General features: G+C 35.5%; 2 protein-coding genes across 7 annotated transcripts in view; one reads left to right on the top strand and one right to left on the bottom strand.

Annotated features, from left to right (window-relative positions):
* Atg16 (Autophagy-related 16) overlaps positions 1-21188 on the top strand; it is a 792563-nt gene that overhangs the window by 356845 nt on the left and 414530 nt on the right. The gene's annotated exons all lie outside the window — the stretch shown is intronic.
* The window catches only part of neo (ZP and PAN domain-containing protein neyo), a 474339-nt gene continuing 464518 nt past the window's right edge, over positions 11368-21188 (bottom strand). For both annotated transcript variants that reach the window (XM_076539810.1, XM_003704807.3), the window contains one exon: positions 11368-20079. In XM_076539810.1, coding sequence (XP_076395925.1) covers positions 19516-20079 — 564 coding nt within the window. In that variant the 3' untranslated portion in view covers positions 11368-19515. The remainder of the gene's footprint in view (positions 20080-21188) is intronic.

Here is a 21188-nt window from a genome sequence, read left to right as displayed (position 1 = left end):
CACTATTTCACTATTTTACTATTTTACTATTTTATTGTTTTACTACTTCACTATTTCATTATTTTACTATTTCACTATTTTACTATTTTACTATTTTACTATTTTACTATTTTACTATTTTACTATTTTACTATTTTACTATTTTACTATTTTACTATTTTACTATTTTACTATTTTACTATTTTACTATTTTACTATTTTACTAATGTGCTATTTTGCTATTTTGCTATTGTACTGTTTTACCATTTTACCTCTTGGCAGTTTTACACTATTACTTATTATTTGACCATTTCACTATACTATATTATTAACTACTGCATTTTTCTAATACTACCACATGATCTCACAGTATCATATCATCATACTACCATGATACAAGGTTATCATACTATCATATTACCATATGAAATGTTATTATAGTATCATATTATCAGCTTTTCGTATTACCATATTGCAATCTACCACATTATCATATCATTGCACTATCATACTATCGTGCTACTGTAATATCATATCGTACTTTTATAGTATCGTATTACATTATCATACTGCCATATAATATATTATGCTATAATACTATCCTACCGTTATATTATTATACTGTCTTGCTATTCTACTATTATACTAGCATATCATTGTACCATTTCACAATTATGCTATTCTACTATTTAATCACTTGACTAATGTACTGTTGTGCTACTCTGCTATTCCTGCATTTCACAGTTTTAAATAAAAGCGTAAATATAATAAACTTCTCCGTCCATTATTATACACAACATTAATTATAGAATTCTAGGAAGTATCAACTTTCAGTTACCAATATCGAAAGAAGTTAAAAGCCGCAATATGTACTCGAGTTCTCCGTACATTATTACATGTAACATATTAACTACAGAATACTACGAAGTATCAGTTTTCAGTTAGCAATATTGAAGGAAGCGAAAAAGCAACAATATGTGTTCGACAAGAAATAATTTCTCGTTTAGAGATGAACGTTTGTTCCAATTACCTGTAACATATTGTTGTAGACTTCCTGCTCTTCTTTCCTTCTCCCTCTTTCTTTCCTTTGTCGGTCTGTTTCTAATCAAGAAGTAAATTGCTCGAGGAACTAAGGAAAAATCACACGTCATTATGTCCCTTTTTACCGGGGTGAAACGTTATCGTTCCCTCGTAGGGGATTCAATCGTTCCCGTTTGAAAATAATTCGAGAATCGAATGGACCGTCACGGGGTAACGAACACGGCCACTGGAATCGAGGGATCAATAACCCTTGGGGTTAATGTTGGATAATTCGAGCAGGACAGATTGTCCCGGAATTTCATGGCTCTCCGGCGCCACGGACAGATAATTCGAGGGAGAGCCACTTCGATAGGAACGTTTCGACTTTTGACAAATGGCTCACAGTTGATATCTTATAGTTGGCTTCCTTATAGAAGGTGATGCACGGTGACTGATGATCCGTCTTGGCTACCGTCTCCCCCGGGATATTATTTTGTCCTAATAGAAACCGCTTTCCAATTTCGCCGGAATTTATGTTTCCAGCGTCGTTATTTGATTCCTGTGTGATTGATCTTCGGGGTCAGGGGTGAATAAAGAAACGGAAACGTGGATGCTAACGTAGTCGTTATTCTGTTTTTCGCACGGTGTGTGCGGACTTATGGATCGCGATTGGAAAAAAGATGTCTTCCTCCGTCGTCGAATGAAATTTTTCGACAGTTTTATGGTTTGGAGTATATTTGATCGGCTGGAACATGTCGTTGGCTGATCGACTCGATTAACCAATTAAGGTAATGACATTGATCAGTAGTCAGATCCGATTAACCGATTAAGGCAATTTTAATTGCCATAAATAATAAAATAAAAATTTTATTGTTTGGAGTATATTTGATCGGCCAGAACATGTCGTTGGCTGATCGATTCGATTAACCAATTAAGGTAATGACATTAATAGTCAGATTGATCCGATTAAATGATTAAGGCAGTGTCATTAATCAATTAGACAATTATTAATTACTCAGGTTGACTAGTTAGGGCTATTAAATTAATCAGTTAGATAAGCAGTTAAGAAATTGTCTGAATATAATTATAATATGTTAATCAATTAGGTAACTACAGTCACATTAACCAATTAGACCAGTTAGAATAGTTACGTTAATTGCATTGACTAATTAGGACAATTCAGTAAACTAGATTAAGCAATTGCGATAATTACTTTAATCAATTAGATTAATCGCTTAGATGATTACGCTAATGAATTAGGTAACCAATTAAGACAATTGCATTAGCCAGGTCGATTAACCAATTAGGGCAATTGCATTAATCCATTAGCTTGACCGATTTAGACAATTAAATTAATTTGTTACATAACCGATGATTACAATTATTTAATCAACTAGATAAGGACAGTTACTTAAATATTTGAGTAATCAATTGATTGAATTAATTGAACTAACTAATTAAGGCAGCTAACCATCTAAATATGTTGTACACATTTGTTCAAAACAATGTAAATATTTGTTTAGGAACAGATAAAGCAATGACTCCTAAAAAATTTATTTTAGGGATAGAAAAATATTTGTCAACATTTTTCATTTTATAAATTTTATAAATATATTGTCTATTTTAAATTTGTCGTAAAATACATATGTTTTAAATATTTCTCGTTTGAGAACATATGTGAAAGTGTATGTTGCATATGATATTTGATCTTGCATATGTTGTACGAGTTATCTATATATGCGTGTGCGGATGTGGTGCTTATGTAGGGTATCTGCCTCATTAAATTAATTTCATGGCTGTGTAGTGTCGATAACTATGATATGTAATCATTGGCAATTATAGACCGTAGCAAACCATGTTTTTGAGACTATGAGTTGCTAATTGAGTGTTAGATGCGACTGACTCTGTTTGATAATTGAAATGTTTTGAACTACCAGATACAAACATTGCTATATTCTGTTTAATTAACTGTAAATGATGTTGTTTGTAGGGAAAGCGAATAGACTGAAATGTTATTTAATTGAATGAGTAACTTTCGTAATTGATTTTATTATTATATACCGTCATATTTGATAATTAATTATATATAATTACATTTGATTATTTACATTCACTTATATTTAATAATTGATAATTATTTGACACATATGAATTAAGTAATCTATTTGTTCCATAGATGATATTAATTTGGCAAAAAATTTGACAAAATGGAGGAACATCAGCTGCCAACATCAAATTTAGAAAAAATATTGATAATCTACTTCTGACAGATAAAAGATTAGAAGTACTATAAGATTATACATAATTTTTCTAACATACGATTCGTTTCACATTTTGTTAAATTTTGATGCTCGAATATTAAAATATTCGTGACGCACATTATATTTAATATATCAGCCAATAAATACATATAAAAAAAAAATCCGAAAGAAAAAGAAATTTATTTACCTTCCTCAAATCCTGAAGAACAATTAAATATCGACGAATAATTTCGTTCTTTAAACTCAAATAAAATTAATAAATTCATCCATCATTCCATGACGAGAAAATCAAATGTAATCTGTCTATTCCTTGTTTCAAACGAATTTTCCTCAGTGATATTACCGACTGATATTACCGTCTCTTTCCCCATACATCTTTTAATTACCGAGAGCATCGGTCTGTCACCAAGGACGTTTCAACCTTATAAAACGTTATCGCCGGACATTAACCGGACAGATCATTCAGTCCATCTAACTCGGCAACGTTAACTTCGTTCGCCATTACTCCCCCTCTGTCGAAAAATGGATCGAAGTCATTGTTCGTAAGCGGAACGTCCTAATTCCGTTCGGGAATATACCGGAAGGCTATCAAAGACTTTTATGTGATCGAAGTGTAGGTCGTTCCATATCTTACGGCGTTCCAGCTGAAACAAATAGAGGAATGATCGTCGTGGATCGATAACACGGAAGCATGTCCTGTCAACCGGTAGCCACCGACTGGATGCTTCCTGCCGCGTTATGGCCGCCATAAACTGCGAACACCGTAGCACACCATTATTTCGATCCAGTTCATTAACATAGCCGACCCGTCGAATGGACTCGCCGAATCGTTCCCGGCCGACTTGCTCTCTTGTTTAATGCACGATAAGTTGCGCCCACCGGCTCTTCGATCTAGTCTGGATGCGATAATCCGGCACTTTATTCAGGCCGCTGTTAAGATAGCAGTCGGCACTATTTTCAGCGGGGAAAATAATCGCGCCCGGTGCCCGGATGCTAGCACTGTCACCAACGGGAAACTTACTATCCGATTCGAAGCACACCAGATTAGCCGGTTACTCGAGATATTGCGTTCGAAACTTTCGAATCGGGAACTGTAGACGGCTAAATCGAGTTATGCGTTTCTCGTTACGTGCCGGATAAGGGAAACTTCCCTTAAGTGCGCGGGATAGCTCTATTTCTGATAACATCGAGGCATTTATTTATTTTGCGGCGAGTTGATCGGGATCGGAGCGAATTGAGATCGTTTAGTGCGTAATTCTTCTGTATTTTCGTTCAAGTTAAATTGATAGCGTATATAACGAATGGCGATGTAGTGTAATGTGATGGTGGACGGTACGAGTCATTATTTAATGCGTAGTTATTTAACGCGCAGTCATCTAACGTGCGGTCATTTAACGTGCGGTCATTTAACGCGCGGTTATTTAGCCCTCAATAGTCGAGCAAGTTAGTGACTTTATATGTAGCGATCTACATACGGATATTTTCTACGTAGTAACTTAACGTGTGATGAATTAAAATGTCATCATTTAATACTGACATAGTAATATAATTAATTGTTATTGATGAATTGCAAAAAATATTATATTTAGATATAATAAATAATAAAAGATAATTTAACGTGTACCAATGTTACAAACGGTTATATTACTCGTAGTGATTCAATTGTGACGATCTAACATATAGTAATGTAACTAGTGGTGATATAACACGTGATGATCTAATTAGTTCTAACTAATCAAATGCAAAACATAAATAATTATATTTTCTACAAAAACTAAAATTTAAATGATGTGACGCACGGCTATATAACGCGTGGTAGTTCAATGTATAGTGACCTAACTGGAGATAATTTAATGTATGTCGATCTAACGTGTGATAATTTAACACGTTGCAATCTAACGCGTGCTAATCCAACGAATGGTAATTTAACGTGTGGGGATCCAACGGACGGTAATTTAACGCGTGGTGATCCAACGGATGGTAATTTACGTGGTGATCTAACTTATGATAATTTAACGAGTAACGATCTAATTCATCATAATTTAAAGCGTAACTAATTAATTATAATATTATCTAACGCGTTGTAATTTAACACGTCACCGATTTCCACATTTAGCATGATGTTCTGAAATTTCACGCATTTTAATCTAACACGCTGTTATCTAACGGGCAGTAATGTAACTCGTGGTAACCTTAATCTAACGCGTGGGTATATAACATGGAATAGTCTAACTCGTAGTTATCTAATGTACAGTAAACTAACGCGTGATTGTCTAACGTACAGTAATATAACGCGTGGCTATATAACATGCAGTAATCTAACTCGTGTTTATCTAACGAACGGTAATCTAATGCGTGGTTATCTAACCTGCAGTAGTTTAGCGTGTGGTTATTTAATGTACAATAATATAACGTATGATTATCTAACATGTACTAATCTGACTCATAGTTATCTACTAACGTGTGGTTGTCTAATGAGCCGTAGTCTAACGCGAGCATTTAATATGCGATATTATAACGTGTGATTATCTAACGTGCAGCAATTTAACGCGTGCTTATCTAACCTACAGTAATCCATCGCGTGACAACATAATATGCGATGTTTAACTACCCAACACGTTCTGACATTTATACAAACAACATGTAGCAACGAAATACGTGTTTATCCATTACTTAATAATCTACAGGCAACACAATCTACAAATCTTGCTATACACCCGTTACTTAATCACCGTCATACCGTTTAAGTGTTCACATCAGTTTCATCAAGATGTGCCTTTTACACGGATCTCTTATCCTTTCTAAACTAACAGATAAATAATTTCGTTTCAGAAACAACAAAGTTTGTTCTGGTATATTAATCATGTACATCTTTGAAGGGCTAATCACAATTTACTGGTAATTGTCCGTACAGAATATCCGTAAAGGTTGGGTCCAAATTGATACAGTAGGGTCGAGTATGTGTGTGAAAGGGCAACTGGCATAGGACGTGTGAGGTCGACCAGGTGAAGGAACTTCCCATAAACCTATGTCTGAAAATGCTTTATTAAAGACTTTAAGAGTCGAAAGATTTACGAGCAGAATTTAACGCCACTTGATTTCTTTTTATGGGCCCACGCAGAACGGTTGGTTTATGGGAACCTGATAGAAACCGAGGACGAGGTTCGAGAACGTATGCAGAATGTCTTTGCCGGAATTTTTATCGCGATTTAGATATTCCGAGAGCTCGAGCCGTCAAGTCGATCAGTCACCATAATCTTCGAGGAAGAAGCTTCTATCCGTTACTTGATCTTTTCAATTTTACGAAATAATGTGCTGCAAGATTTGCAGTGCATCAATTTGGCTATTATAATAATAGACTTTATACTGTGACAGTAATTATTCTTTTACTGGAATTTCGAACTTTTATGTTATACCTAAACCTTCGAACCTTATCCAAATAGATGAGAAATTCACTCACATGTTTCATCCGCATATTTTGAAGAAATACCTCCTTCTAAAGAATTAAAGAAATTAAGATAAATGAATTGCAGATCACTTTTAATCAATCTCCTCAATCTCGAATTTCATACTCTCACATACTGTGATCAGCAATATCCTCATCGATAACACTGATTTATTTGAAACTTCATTTGCCGATAAATGAACTAGTCACGTCGGGGAACAACGTTCGTTTTATCTGAACAATAAATAATGATATAGGAGTACCATTAGAATTTTTGCTGTCGTATCAAGACACGGCAACTTTATTGCGGTATTAGGTTCATAAATTTCGTTTCTCAGGGTCAGTGAACACGATTCCCACGCTGATTGAACGAAGTTCAGCTAACGGAGGCTGGAAATCTGTGATCTTGGATAGTTACGTGGTCCAGTTTGAACTCGTGCTGCACGATGTTCTTTGGTATTCCTTTAAATATTCCGTCATTCATCTCGGCTATTCTTCTAACAGTTTCCAACCTGGTGGCATTTTTGTTTCCGGTGTTGCTTCTTGTTTGACTTCGAATATCGTGCCGAGGAGGATATAGGTATCACGTTTCCAACGGCTGCGATGCAAACGTTACATAGCGGTTTTCAGGGTACCAAGTGTTTACATGGTTTCAGTATGTCGACATTTGCATGATGGATTGTGTGCATTTATATGAATTTATGATATTTTTGTTATTTTGAATGTTACAGAAGTGAGTCATATGAATGTTAGAGAAATAGACATTTTTATAATATGAGATGTCAAACATTGTTCAAAGACTTCAAAGGTTAAGGTAATTGTAAAAATGATATTCACATACGATGTTCAAATTGTATATTTAGGTGATTTTAATCAGTGATGAACAATTTATAATGTATTTGAAATCAGCTATTTTTGCATTATACTCAACGTGTTTGTGTTTAACACACCATTATATGTATATCTAACGTGTGTGTATTTCATATGTTATATTAAGTACATTTACACTTACATGTTATATTTAATGCATCTGTATTGTACAAGTCATATTTACATTATTCACATTGATGTGTGTTATTTATTCACCTACTGCTTTTATTGACATTCGTTGAGAAATAGAATTCATATATATATGTGCGCATGTATATGCACATATGTATATGTGTATATGTATATGTACATATGTATGCGCACATATTTAGAGGTACATATGTATACTCACATATGTAAACATACATATGTATACGCACATATGTATACGTACATATGTATACGCACATATGTAGACGTACATATGTATACGCACATATGTAGACGTACATATGTATACGCAGATTTGTATACGTACATATGTATACGTACATACGTATACGCACATATGTAGACGTACATACGTACATATGTATACGTACATACGTATACGCACATATGTAGACGTACATACGTACATATGTATACGTACATACGTATACGCACATATGTAGACGTACATACGTACATATGTATACGTACATACGTATACGCACATATGTAGACGTACATACGTATACGCACATATGTATATGTACATATGTACACGCACATATGTGTCTCACCTATCCACTCAGTTATAATTCTCCAAAGCACTAGAATTGTTAAATATCGACTCTCGAAAGAAACACCACTGTTTGAAATGACAACATTTCGAACGAAAGTAAACATTGCCCTGCGGTATCATTTTAATGAAAAGTATTTCCTCGGTTTATCGACCGTATTTTGAATACCTTTACTACGGTTTTTTCGCAACGTTTACATAACTGCTTTTATTCCCACGTTCCGTAACGGTAAAGAAACGTTTACTTGGACAACAATGTGTTGAAGAGGCAAACATTCAGCAAAACGTTCACGAAGTTCCGAATCCGAATAATATCTCACCTGGAGACATGAGTCCGAATTGATGTGCCTTGTATTCTGCCTTACTCGACGGTTCGCCGCATTTATAGCCAAGACACGTTTGCATTTAGCATAATAATGCGTTGATTGATACGTACGTGAATCAAACTACTGTCGTTAGGGATGCACGATTCGTTTCATCGCCCTCGCATGGATGGCCGGTTATCCTCGATATAGCGTTTCTCGTGACTTCCAATGGTTTGTAACTGTCCCACAGCAACTTCTTACCAGAAAACCTACTTAAAGCTACCAGCCACTCTTCAGATTAACCTGGTCATTCCAGACAGTATGTAGACGTACAGTCTGCTAAGAAAGTATGCATACGTCTGAGGAATTTTGTACTTGTACGTGGCCGAGGAAGTTCTCTGGCGAAGTACATGACTAATCCATTTCGAATGTGAAGTTAATTTGCTTTCAATAGTAACTTTGACCATAGCAACTATGTGCTGATTGTAAAATTGTGGAACATGTAGAATCTTCTTTTAGGTATGCTTCTTTTTGTAGGAATACCTCTTTAGGAATTTATATTCTGTGTTTCTGTTTTGTTAACAATGTAGTGAGTAGTATGTAATTTAGAGTGGTTATTGTGATAGGGGATGGAGAATTCGTAATTTTTTAGAAAGTTTGAATAATCTAGATAGTTGGAAATTTTGAACTTCTTGAGAAGTTGTAAGGTGGAGAAATAAATTTTGTATTTCTGTTTCTGAATGTATGACTTGGATATTTTTAAAGTCGACGATTTTGTATCTTCATATTTCTAAAATTGCTGAGAATCCAAACTTGGTAAATATGAATTTTCAAAATTTTTGAGTCAGATATTTATAAGTTTGAAATTTAAAGTATAGAAAATTGAAAGTTGAAAAATTGCAAGATCTTCAATTTCTATATTTTTAAATTGTTATGTTTATAAATTTCTAAATTTACAAATTTGATGCTTCAAATGTTCTGCCTTTGAATGTTTGAAAATTTGAATGCCAAACATCCTTTTTCTTAAATTTCTCAATTTCTCAATTTCTCAATTTCTCAATTTCTCAATTAATCAATTTCTCAGTTTCTAAATTTCTCAGTTTCCAAATTTCCCAATTCCTAAATTACCAAATTTCTAAATTTCCCAATTTTTAAATTACCAAATTTCTCAATTTCTAAGTTTCCCAATTTCTAAATTTCCCAATTCCTAAATTTCCCAATTTTTCAATTTCCCAATTTCCCAATTCCCCAATTTCTAAATTTCCCACTTCCTAAATTGCCAAATTTCTAAATTTCCCAATTCCTAAATTACCAAATTTCTAAATTTCCCAATTTCTAAATTGCCAAATTTCTCAATTTCTAAATTTCCCAATTTCTAAATTACTAAATTTCTAAATTTCCCCATTTCTCAATTTCCTAATTTTTCAATTTCCCAATTTCTCAATTTCCCAATTTCCCAGTTTCCCAATTCTCCAATTTCTAAATTTCCCAATTTCTAAATTACCAAATTTCTCAATTTCTAAATTACCAAATTTCTAAATTTCCCAATTTCCCAATTTCTAAATTAACTTTTGTAATTGACTTTACGTTCACCGTTTTCTAACCAGTTTCTCTTCATTTGCGTATCCTGCAGATGTTGCAGTTTCAAAAAAAGCTTATCTTAACATTCCTGTATTTTTTATGTACCAGTTGTACATAAAAGTAAGATTTTAATCGTTCCAATATTAAAAATCTATAGATTATAAGCTAGTTTTCACAGTTATGTATTATACAAAATTACTTACATATTATATTTCTTAGAACCAGAACAGATATCAAATTTATTTTTTTATTTTAATTAAACGATGCAATGCTAAGTGAGGTTATGTTTCTTGAACTGTATATAATAAAAAAAAAACTTTTCAAGCTAATGTTAATTCAACAACAAATATTGCAATAAAAGGTTATTAATATCAATGTAGTTGTATTGTAAAAATTTATTTATTCAACCTTAATCAACTTTCAAAATCTAATTAATTAAAATAACAATGAATGGAATGATCATGGAAGAAGAAGCTTATACTGTTTCATTTAGATTATAATATTGAGCTATGAAATTGTTAAATTTTATTTTCTTTATCGTTTATGATACTTAGAAAATGAAAGTTCATAATTTTAGTTAACTTTTACAATAAAAATTTTTGTTATGTACATATGTTTCATTTAATTAATATATGTCGCAAAAAAAGAATTAAATATTTCATCCGATGAATATGTATTTTTACCTACCTTCAATAAAAATTAATATATAGAATATTTTTGTTAAATGTTACTAAATGAATGTTTATATTGATTTCAACTACAACTGTGCATAACAGTTATTTTTCAATAAATAAATTTCAATACCTACCTTTTAAATAACTTACCAAATTTGTTCCTTGAATTTATTTCTCCTTACCACATACAACTTATAATATCATAAAATAATTATTCTCAATGTATAACAAATTGCTTACAGAAATGACACTATCCTAAATTCCACATATTAATATTTTCATAATTTTACAACTTCCTCAAATCTAATAAATTCGTATTAGAGAGTATTAAACAAATTAGAAAAAGAACAAAGTTAACAGCAAATACCGCAAACTCTAATTTTCAGTTCTATCATAAACATCCCTGGTTTGCATAAAATCGACCAGTTATTCCAACGGTGCTACAAACTTCTAATTAAAACCACTGTTCGCTTATAGGTTTCATGGGTGACAGCAAAAACCGTACGACTTTCGTTATAAAATGAGTTTATTTTCTCTGTACCATATATGCTATGTACAACGTGTGTGTATTACGGTACTGAAATATACGACGTTCATCCGAAGGGTGACGTCTTGATACTGGTGAAAGAAAATAAAAGAGCGTTACAATTAACGAAGAAATCCGACACATCCTTTGAGTTGCACAATTCGCGCATACAATTGTCATCGCTTGAGAAGACGTTAGGTGTGTCAGACGTGTACGTAAGGCGATCAAAAAAAGAAGAAACATGGAATGATAAACGTGACAAGGTACGAGTATTCTTGAACAGCTTTAAACGTACAAAATAAATAAGCCATCATAAATTGGTGCGCGTGTGTTAAAAAAAAAAATTGCAGCTCGGTAGCCGGGTAAGCTCTGTACGTGACTCGCGAATCCAAATCGTTCGGGCTGTAAAAAAAGAGAGTGTCGGAGAAGACAAAAGGATCGAGAAACGCGAGAGGTTTGAAAGAAGAATGCAACGGAAATATGCACACGCTTGTCAGGGTACAGAACAGACTCGAGCTTTTCAAGCTTACGACGAAGTAGGCGCGCACCTCAGGCTCGAGGACAAGCACCGACGTTCTCTGCACACTTGTAAACACTCACGATAAAGAAAGCCCTGGGGTACGAATATAAGGCTCATTAAGGACGACGAAAGAAGGAAGCGTGAAGGAAAATACGAAAGGGGTGGAAGAGTAAACTTCTTTAGGAGAGCACCGAGGTCAGTGTCAAAAGTAACACACGAGTGGTCTCTCGGTGTGTCATCGTGAAAGCGATCGTCCTCGAGCCTAATATTATCCTTTCATCGCGGCCTCCTGCTTATTCTTCTTCTTCTTCTTCATCGTCTTCTCCCTCGTAGGCCGCGTTCGCTTAATAATTACGTGAACAATTGACGAGACATGCATGCTTGAGATTTTACTTCGTATACGCGTTAATAGTGGACAATTACATTTATAAGAGACCCTATTCGAACAGTACGATACAGTTTCCATTGACTTCGATTGAAACAATGATGCCGAGGATCGCAGCGTCCTTCATGTTCGATCAAGTCGATGAAAAGTGCACGAGTGTCATTCTAAAAACTACTGAAATGCTTCGGTACAAGATGGCGCGAGAAAATCTCGAACGAACTCCCCTGGAGGTGTGCTGCGAGCAGTGACGGGCAATTTTCAGAAGATTTGATGTTATAGTGGGTACTTGTGGGCATTTATGGACATTTGTGGATATTTGTGGACACTTGTGGACTTTGAGTTGTTAATTCTTTCATCCAAGATTTCTGTGTTTATTTTTTTCGATATTTCAGTTTAGAATTTTGAAAACCAGGTAGTTCAAAAATTTGAGAATGTTAAATTATATTTTTTAATTTTACAGAGTTAAAAATTGTTGCCTCTAATTTTTTTAATTTGCAAACTTGTAAAGTCTTAATATTTCAATTTCTATATTTTCAAATCTTATTTTTAATTTTTTATAGTTCTGAATTTCTGAATTATCAAGAAATTTAAAAAATTTAATTTAGTAACTTTGATTGTAGAATGTTGACATTTCCAAATTATACTTTTATATTTCCAAATGTCCAATTTATCAGATTTGTAAATTACCACAATTTTAAACTTCTAAATTTTATAATACATACTGTAAAGTTTGTAAATTTTGAATTTCTTTATATTCTCTACACATTTTTATAATTTTGTAAAATTTGATATTTCTACAAAAATTAGCAAATTTAAATTTTCTGTATTTCTACTTTTATATATTGCTATGTTGTTGAAGTTCCAAAGCTCTAAATTATTGAATTATTAACATATAAATAATTTAATTTAAAAATCCGAGAATTTATATAAAAATTGTAAATGACAAAAAACTATAAAAATTACAAATTATAATTTCAAACTTGTAAATTTATAAATTTGCACATCTAGATTTGTAGATTTATTTCCTGAGGAAATAAGCTTTTAAGTTTCTATGCCTCTAAGCTTTTTAGTTTCTAAATGTCTAAATTTCTGAACCTCCATTTTTCTATTTTTCTAAACTTCTAAACTTTGGGATATTAAGCTTCCAACTTCTAAATTTTCAAGTTTCACAATTACTAATTTTTGAAATCTCAGAGTTTGAACATTTGAAAATTAAAAAATTCTTAAATTTAAAATTGTAGAATTCAAAAAAATTAAGGAATTAGAAATTGTAGAATTTAAAAAAATTAAGAAATTAAAAGTTGTAGAATCTTAAAAAATTAACAAAATTAAAAATGACAGAATTTCAAATAATTAAGAAATTAAAAATTGTAGAATTTTTAAAAATTAAGAAATTAAAAAAGTGTCAAGTTGAAGAAGTATTAAAAAATCTAAGAATCTCCACAAATCTTCCACACATGTCTGCACATCGTCTGCCCGTGCATCCCCCGTCCACTCCACTGCCCACCATTGCTCTCCACCGATAATCTCTACATTGAACGCTTCTAAAATCGCAAGCTTTGAACATTTAATTAATCAGGCGAGAATGAACGAAATTCTTCATGCACCATCTCGTATACTCGTTATACGCTCTAGGATGATACCTCTAATAAAAAAAAATACATATCGCGAGCGGCGAATCATGAGCGCACTCTCGTGCGTTCTCGTTCGCGGTTCGCAATTCGTTCGATCGTGTTATAAAAATTGGCTCTACCCTCTCACCACAAGCAGATTGGATATACTACGTCAGCGTTAGCGAAAAATTGCTTAGCATTAATCGTAAGTGTAAAATAAAAATGATTAGGTCGCGTCGCTTATTGAATATACGCGTAGGCACCCTTCGTTGGCATCTTATCGTCGTATGTATATATGCTGTATATATATACATACATACACGCATTCGGAGAGAAAAAGGATAAAAATAAAGGAAGGTGAAATACCGAAGCGGGAAGAAAAGCTTATTCGTCGTGACACGTGGAGCCGTGCTATCCATTGCCGCTAGAAAACCGCGTCACACCTACGGCCGGTGTTTTCAATCAACGCCTGCCGATTCAAAAGAGAAATCCCATTTTAATCCTGCGTTTCCATTGCACGCCACGGGAGAAAGCCTAGCAATTTCCATGGCAATTAGTGCCGATAATTAAAGCGCGTCCTTTCACCGCTAGTTCAATATCGCTGGGTCCTGACATTTTTCGACGGCCTTTTTTCACCTGCCTGTCGGGGTTCATTGTTGCGAATCTGTCCCGGAAAAACAAGTGATAGTGTAAAAGAGCAAGACGCTCTTCCAGATCGATTTCGTCGAAGGAAATCCAAAAATTGATCACATATGTGAACTGTCATATGTGATCACATATGGTCAAATATGAAACGTATGAATTCGAGCTCTGAGTTTGAGCTTTGAAGAATTGATCACATATGTGAACTGTCATATGTGATTACATATGGTCAAACATGAAACGTAGGAATTCGAGCTCTGAGTTTGAGCTTTGAAGAATTGGTCACATATGTGAACTGTCATATGTGATTACATATGGTCAAATATGGAACGTATGAATTCGAGCTCTGAGTTTGAGCTTTGAAGAATTGATCACATATGTGAACTGTCATATGTGATTACATATGGTCAAATATGAAACGTAGGAATTCGAGCTCTGAGTTTGAGCTTTGAAGAATTGATCACATATGTGAACTGTCATATGTGTTCACATATGGTCAAATATAAAATGCAGGAATTCGAGCTCTGAATTTGAGCTTTGAAGAATTGATCACATATGTGAACTGCCATATGTGATCACATATGGTCAAATATGAAACGTAGGACTCCGAGCTCTGAATTTGAGCTTTGAAGAACTTTAAACAACACTATGTAACGTTACGATACTACCTAATTTGCAGTGGTTAATATTTTTGAAGACGTCCGATATAGATTACTATACCTTGAAGATACCTATTATTGTCTTAGATGTGGAGTGAAAACTAAAAGAATTGTAATTTTAGAAAGTGGAAATTATTTGAGGACCATCGAGATTCTATAACATAACCATAGGGTTAACCGGGTTAGGAAGTAGTTAGAATCTCAGTTTCAAACACAGTTGGTGACATGTTTGTCGACGGTAGACAAATGTCGAACAGCTCCGAAGTTTAGTTAACTGAAACGCAAACGTACCGTGTTGGTCGTCCCCTTCTTTATCTCCCTCTTTTGTTCCCGTCGTTTGTCTTGACGAGCGTATTCAAATTTTCAAGTTTCTCAATCAACCCGATCCCATCCGGGTCCTTTGTAATGGCAAAATCGATAAAGTCGGAAGATAGGTACCGCAGTTAACCGATTTAAATTTATCGCCAACCTTCTGTTTGTACTTTGGATTGATTGTACCGGATGTTTCCAAATAGATCGAGGTAGGTGGTACTTTGGTGAAATTTTTCGATTTTCCGCTATTTTTCAATTTTTTGTTCTTTAGTTTTTTAATTTTACACTTTATAATTTTTTTAACTTTTAATTTTCTGGTTCTTCAATTTTTTGGTTTCTTAATTTTCTAATTTTATACTTTTCCAATTTTCCAGTTTTTCAATTTTTCAATTTTTCAATTTTTCAATTTTCCTATTTTCTAATTTTTCAATTTGCTAATTTTGTTCTCTAAGTTTCGAATTCTCTAATTCTATAATTTTCTCATTTTTTGGTTCTTTAATTTTCTAATATTTTAATTTTTTAAGTTCCTAATTTTTTAATTCTTTGCTTTTCAAATTTACAAATTAAAAAATATGTAATAATTTATAAACATTTACAAATTTAAAAGATATCACATTTTTAGACTATGAAGTGTGGAAAATTTGTAATTTAAAATTCAGCAATTTAATAGTTCCAAAATATAGTAACTTCCAAATTTTTTAATTTATTTGTGAAAAAAATTTGCATTCTTATTGTTTCTAATTTGAAGAATTGATCAACACCACAAAAATACATATTACTAATTTATCACGTGTTCAAAACTCTTTCCTTTAAATAAGTATGCCTCAAAACTTTACAATTTTCATAATTCCACCATCATTCCTTCTCAGACATTTATTGCAATATACCTAACTGTAGAAACAACCGAAAGCAAACAGCAAAATAACTTGTGAAAAATGTATAAAATCTGTACAAAACTATTCTGTAATTTGATATAAATCCAAATAATCCAGCTGAGTTAATCAAATTACTTCTGTGATCACATAATTGATTTTGAAACATCCAGTACAAATTCCCCGTCACATCTCCCAGTTACCCGATGTCTTCCTTTGGCCCGCGTAAAACTCGTGCCTCGTATGAAACTTAGTCAGCTTTTGGTAAGTTAGTAAGACTTGTTATGTTAAATAGCAATTCCTCCACGAAATGTAACCCGTTCAAATGTACTGTCTCTGCGCCCTGTTACGACGTTTGCACGTTGGATCCGTGTTTGAAAGTTAAGATCGACTCCCCGTTATAACTTCCCCGGTATATTTCATCTCGGATCCAAGCAAAATGTCGGGATAACTTCTCGAACGTAAACGTTCGTCCGGTAATACGGCAGCGGTGGCTCGAAAATTTTCGCAATAAAGTTATTCCCTTGTACAAACGCTTTCGACCGAACTTTCAGCTTCCCCACATCCAGTCGGGTCGATACAAAGACCTAGCGGTTAGGGTACGTTCGCACGTGATACTAAAAATCATGACTTTTGGCTGTCGACATTTTTCGTTCGATATCGCTTCTTCGTAACTTACAGTTTTAGTATGTCCGAAACTTTAAGTCGAAGAAGAAAATCAAGGAATTTCTACGTTTCTGAACTGGGTTAGAACTTGCAGAAGTACGCGAGATTGTGCAAGTTTTGTGAAATGAAATTAATTGAATCTTTTCGGGAAAACTTGACGAACAAAAATTAGGATGTAAACCACACTTGCTCGTATGTGAACCCAAAGTCTCAAATGAATTTTCAAAATGAACTTATTACAATGTAATAATCTAGTCTTCATCTTGAATAACATTAGAAATGATCCCATTTGATGAGATTAAAGTTTAATCATTTAAGCGAAATTTCTAGGTCTGGTGATTAAAGTCATGACATTTGCCTAGTTCCATTATGAGCACCCTCAGTTTCAGACATTCGCTTCTTCAGCAAAATATTGAGGCTACAATCTCGAGTACAAGCTTATCAAATTATTTGGAGTGTGTTAAGCTATGGTTGATGACGTGAAACGAAGTTACTTCTAATTAAACATCTACAGGTTCTGAAGACATGTTGAACTAGTCTAACCTAATCTTCACATTTCAAGTATGTCTTTAACAATTCAAACCTCTCTAAGTCTGAACAAAATACTGACGATTGTTTAAAATTGAAGATACTGATGTACATAATTAAATATTTTATGAAAGTAAAAGCTTCATGTTGTAATTTGTGGGTACCCATAATGGAGATAGCATGTTGTTGCGTCATGGCATCAAATGTAGAGATTTATTATCCTGTAAAAACGTACCCGAGGACCATAGGAAATCTCGTTGATCAGGTGTCGGTGTTATGGTTCAGAGCACGTTGGTCCAGATTGATGGGATCACGTGTCCGGATGTAAATTAACTTGACCAGTGTGGAGGGTCGAATGGTGGCTAAGGTTAAGTCTAAAGGGGATACCGTTTACGTGGTCCTAGATGGGTATCCTGGATGCGATCCGACGCCATCTCGTTTTCCGACCCTTCTTGCTCCCGAATTCTCATCTAACCCCGTACGAAGCTTAGCTTAACCCCGAGACACCGCAAGAGGCAATTAACCTTCCGGCAACCCCTTTACGCGCATTGCTCTCTCTCCTTCAGCCTACCGGTGTCTCCTACTGTTTCATCCTGTTCCATCTTGGAGCAGGCTGTCTCAGCGTGACCCACCCCATCGGGCCACCCCACCCGTTCCTCCTGTTGATATCCCACTTGGAGCATCTGCATAATCATGCTCGATTCCCAATGCTAATTAGAATCCGCACCGGTGCCGTATCCTACGTAGCAAGTACACGTCGACCTCCATCACCTTCGAAGCCACGCCACGCCTCTCGTCCCGCTTCGGCTCGTTTCGCTTTATCCCGTCTCGTTTGGTGTACGAACCGACAGGAAAAACCGGGATTGAAAGAGAAAGAGGAACAGGAAGAAGGAAGGATTCGCCAGAAAAAAGGGGAGATTATGCGCTATTATGAATGAAGGATGACGAAGCTGAAAGATAATCGATCGAGCTTGCCTCTTTGATCGCCTAATTGCTTCCAGCTACTAGCCTCGTAATCATTTCTACCCGCGGTCACTCGCTTTTCACAGCTTCTATACTGATTCCAAAAGCTATCCACGGTTGAGCGTGCTATTCATTGATCGTTACGTCGGATTCTCTATTGAGAAGTTCCGAACGGAGTTTCTAGGCAACGATGACTGGTCAAGATCTCATGCGTGCGCGGATTTTCATGGTAACCGGGTCTGCGTGTCGCGGTAATTAGAGGCTGTCATCGAGCGTATCGGAAGAAGAAGAAGAGCAGGATTAACAACTCGTCACTGCTCGACTGATCTCTGGAAGAAATCGGCGATCGTTCAGGGCTGTTTCTTCTCTAGCTGCTGCCCGGTAATTGGAGTTGTGACTTGGACAGGGTAGGTTTTGCCTGATCATCACCGGTATGAGAATTTTCCAATCGGCTCAGCTGGCCGATGACGCAGGATCGATCGTTCATCCAAATAGGACAGGAGAAGAGGAAGGTATACAAGCGATAATTCTTATCAAGTAAAGAGAGCATGAAGCGTCATCGACGAGACGGGCAGTTCGTGATTCGGACGTTACAACTATTGCTCCTATCTGCCCGGTCTGTCGAAGCGAGACTTGACGGACGCTCCAGAAGAGATTTGCACAGTTCCCGATTAACAAGGCAACAGTCGGCTGTCGTCGGAAAGCTAACATTGTTCACGAAGTGCCTCCAGCCTATCGGAACTTCGACAGGCGGCGATTACCGGAAATTTCGACTCTGATCACGGACGCTGAAACCCGAAGTGTATGAAACGTTTTTGCGAACCCGAGCAAGTTTATCAGCCAGAAGACTGGTACAAATGTGGTGTGGCTCATCCGCTGGTCGAAATTTCCACGAAGTCGGCTGGAAGTTCGTGACGTCGACAGCGAAGGAAGACGAGATTGAGGGACGGGGACAGGAAACGAAGGCTGCTCAAAAACGGCGCGCTGAATATCCGGCGTCGTACAACTTACAGAGGCTGTCGGTGCGTCCCGGAACGGAATGCATTCCGGGAACGGAAACCGAGACCGAGAGGGCTTCCTGATGCTTCAGCATCTGCCGACGTCTCTGCCAGGTGAAGGTCCACGCTGCGATGATGGCGATCTGAGCCACCAGGAACACGGTGCCGGCTACGATCGCCTCGCCTAGGTTGATACACATGCCCATCGTCGACGATATGTCCTCGCTTTCGACGAAAACGGTGTCCTTGCTCGCCGAGCTGGCGTTCGCTAACTTGCTCTCGTGCTCGAAACCGAACTTGTCCGTGATCTGAATAGATTGCACCAGAAGCAGATCCTCGCGGCTCTGGGAAGAGGTTCCGGTAGAACGACGACGACGACGTTTGCCGTAGGAAATGACAGATCTCAACTCTCCGGTCGCTTCTTCTTGGTCGCACTGTACCGGTTCACATGTGGGCATGCAGGGGGTCACCAATGCGCGGAATTGTACCACCTCGGAGCTGGGGAACTTGAAGGCGTCGAAGTGAGATAACAGGATCTGAAATGGAAAAAAGATAGATATGAAATACAATTTAGATTTTAGATCATACATTTGCAGTTTAGATCACACATTTACAGTTTAGGTCATAAAGTTTAGATCTACTTCTGCCATCAAGTATATGAACAAATATTTAAAATGTTAAATTAGTTAATGTGATCAACAATATTTAAACAAACCTTGTTAATGTGATGTATTTATCAGAAAAATAGGAGCAAGTTTTAAGTATTTGTTAATTATTTTTTAATGCAATAATTAATGAATATTAAATGAGCGAATGTATTTAATTATTTGTTCAAATATTCCCATCGACTATTAGCCTTACAAGAAACTATTTAAACCATCAATCATACATATAAATATTCTTCCAAAATTTGTAAACTTAAAATCCTGCATCTGGCACAAACACCAAAATCGCAGAAACTGAAAAAACCATAAGTTTTGCAATTACCGAGTAAAATGTGTCAAAACATTCGAAAATATTTGCACCACGTGTCATATAAACTCAGAAACTGTACTTATTTCCTTCAGCCTATTATTTCTTGTTTGCATAGTGAAAGTTCGACGAGTCGTACGAATAATCAAAATAAACAAGTATAGTTATCTGCGTTCCTCGGATGATTTGCAAGTCACGTGAGAAATCACTTTGTGCCGTTATCCATCATTATGCTAATACGTCAACAGCTGCAGCGAACAACCTTGCTGGATTGCAACAATTTCGACATTTTTGCGTATTCCAATGAAGTTTACCGTTGATAACAACTGCCTTATTGCCACCGGATACTGTCTAGTTCTTCGTATCTTTCCTTTTATACTTATGCTGTTCCACGACTGTGTACACGTAGATACCATGCACAGTTCTCGTGGTTTTCTCGGGGTTTCTGCGTGAAAAACGAATTAAACTGTCGTCCAATATCGATTCGGAGCAGCGAAATTTATATTCTTCCCGGTTTCTTGCGGAGTTTTACTCCAAAAAATTGCTACGAATGCGGCAGTGGTTTCTTTAGTATATTGCATAGACTGTTTTTAGTTTATTAAATTAGTAATGTGGGTCTTAGGGATTAGTTAGATCGGTCGGGGGATGTCAGAAGTTTTCAAGTTCTGAAGAT

The sequence above is a fragment of the Megachile rotundata genome, chromosome 14 (assembly GCF_050947335.1).
Source record: "Megachile rotundata isolate GNS110a chromosome 14, iyMegRotu1, whole genome shotgun sequence".
Taxonomy (NCBI): domain Eukaryota; kingdom Metazoa; phylum Arthropoda; class Insecta; order Hymenoptera; family Megachilidae; genus Megachile; species Megachile rotundata.
The sequence above is the reverse complement of the archived record's forward strand: the minus strand, read 5'-3'. Positions and strand labels throughout refer to the sequence as shown.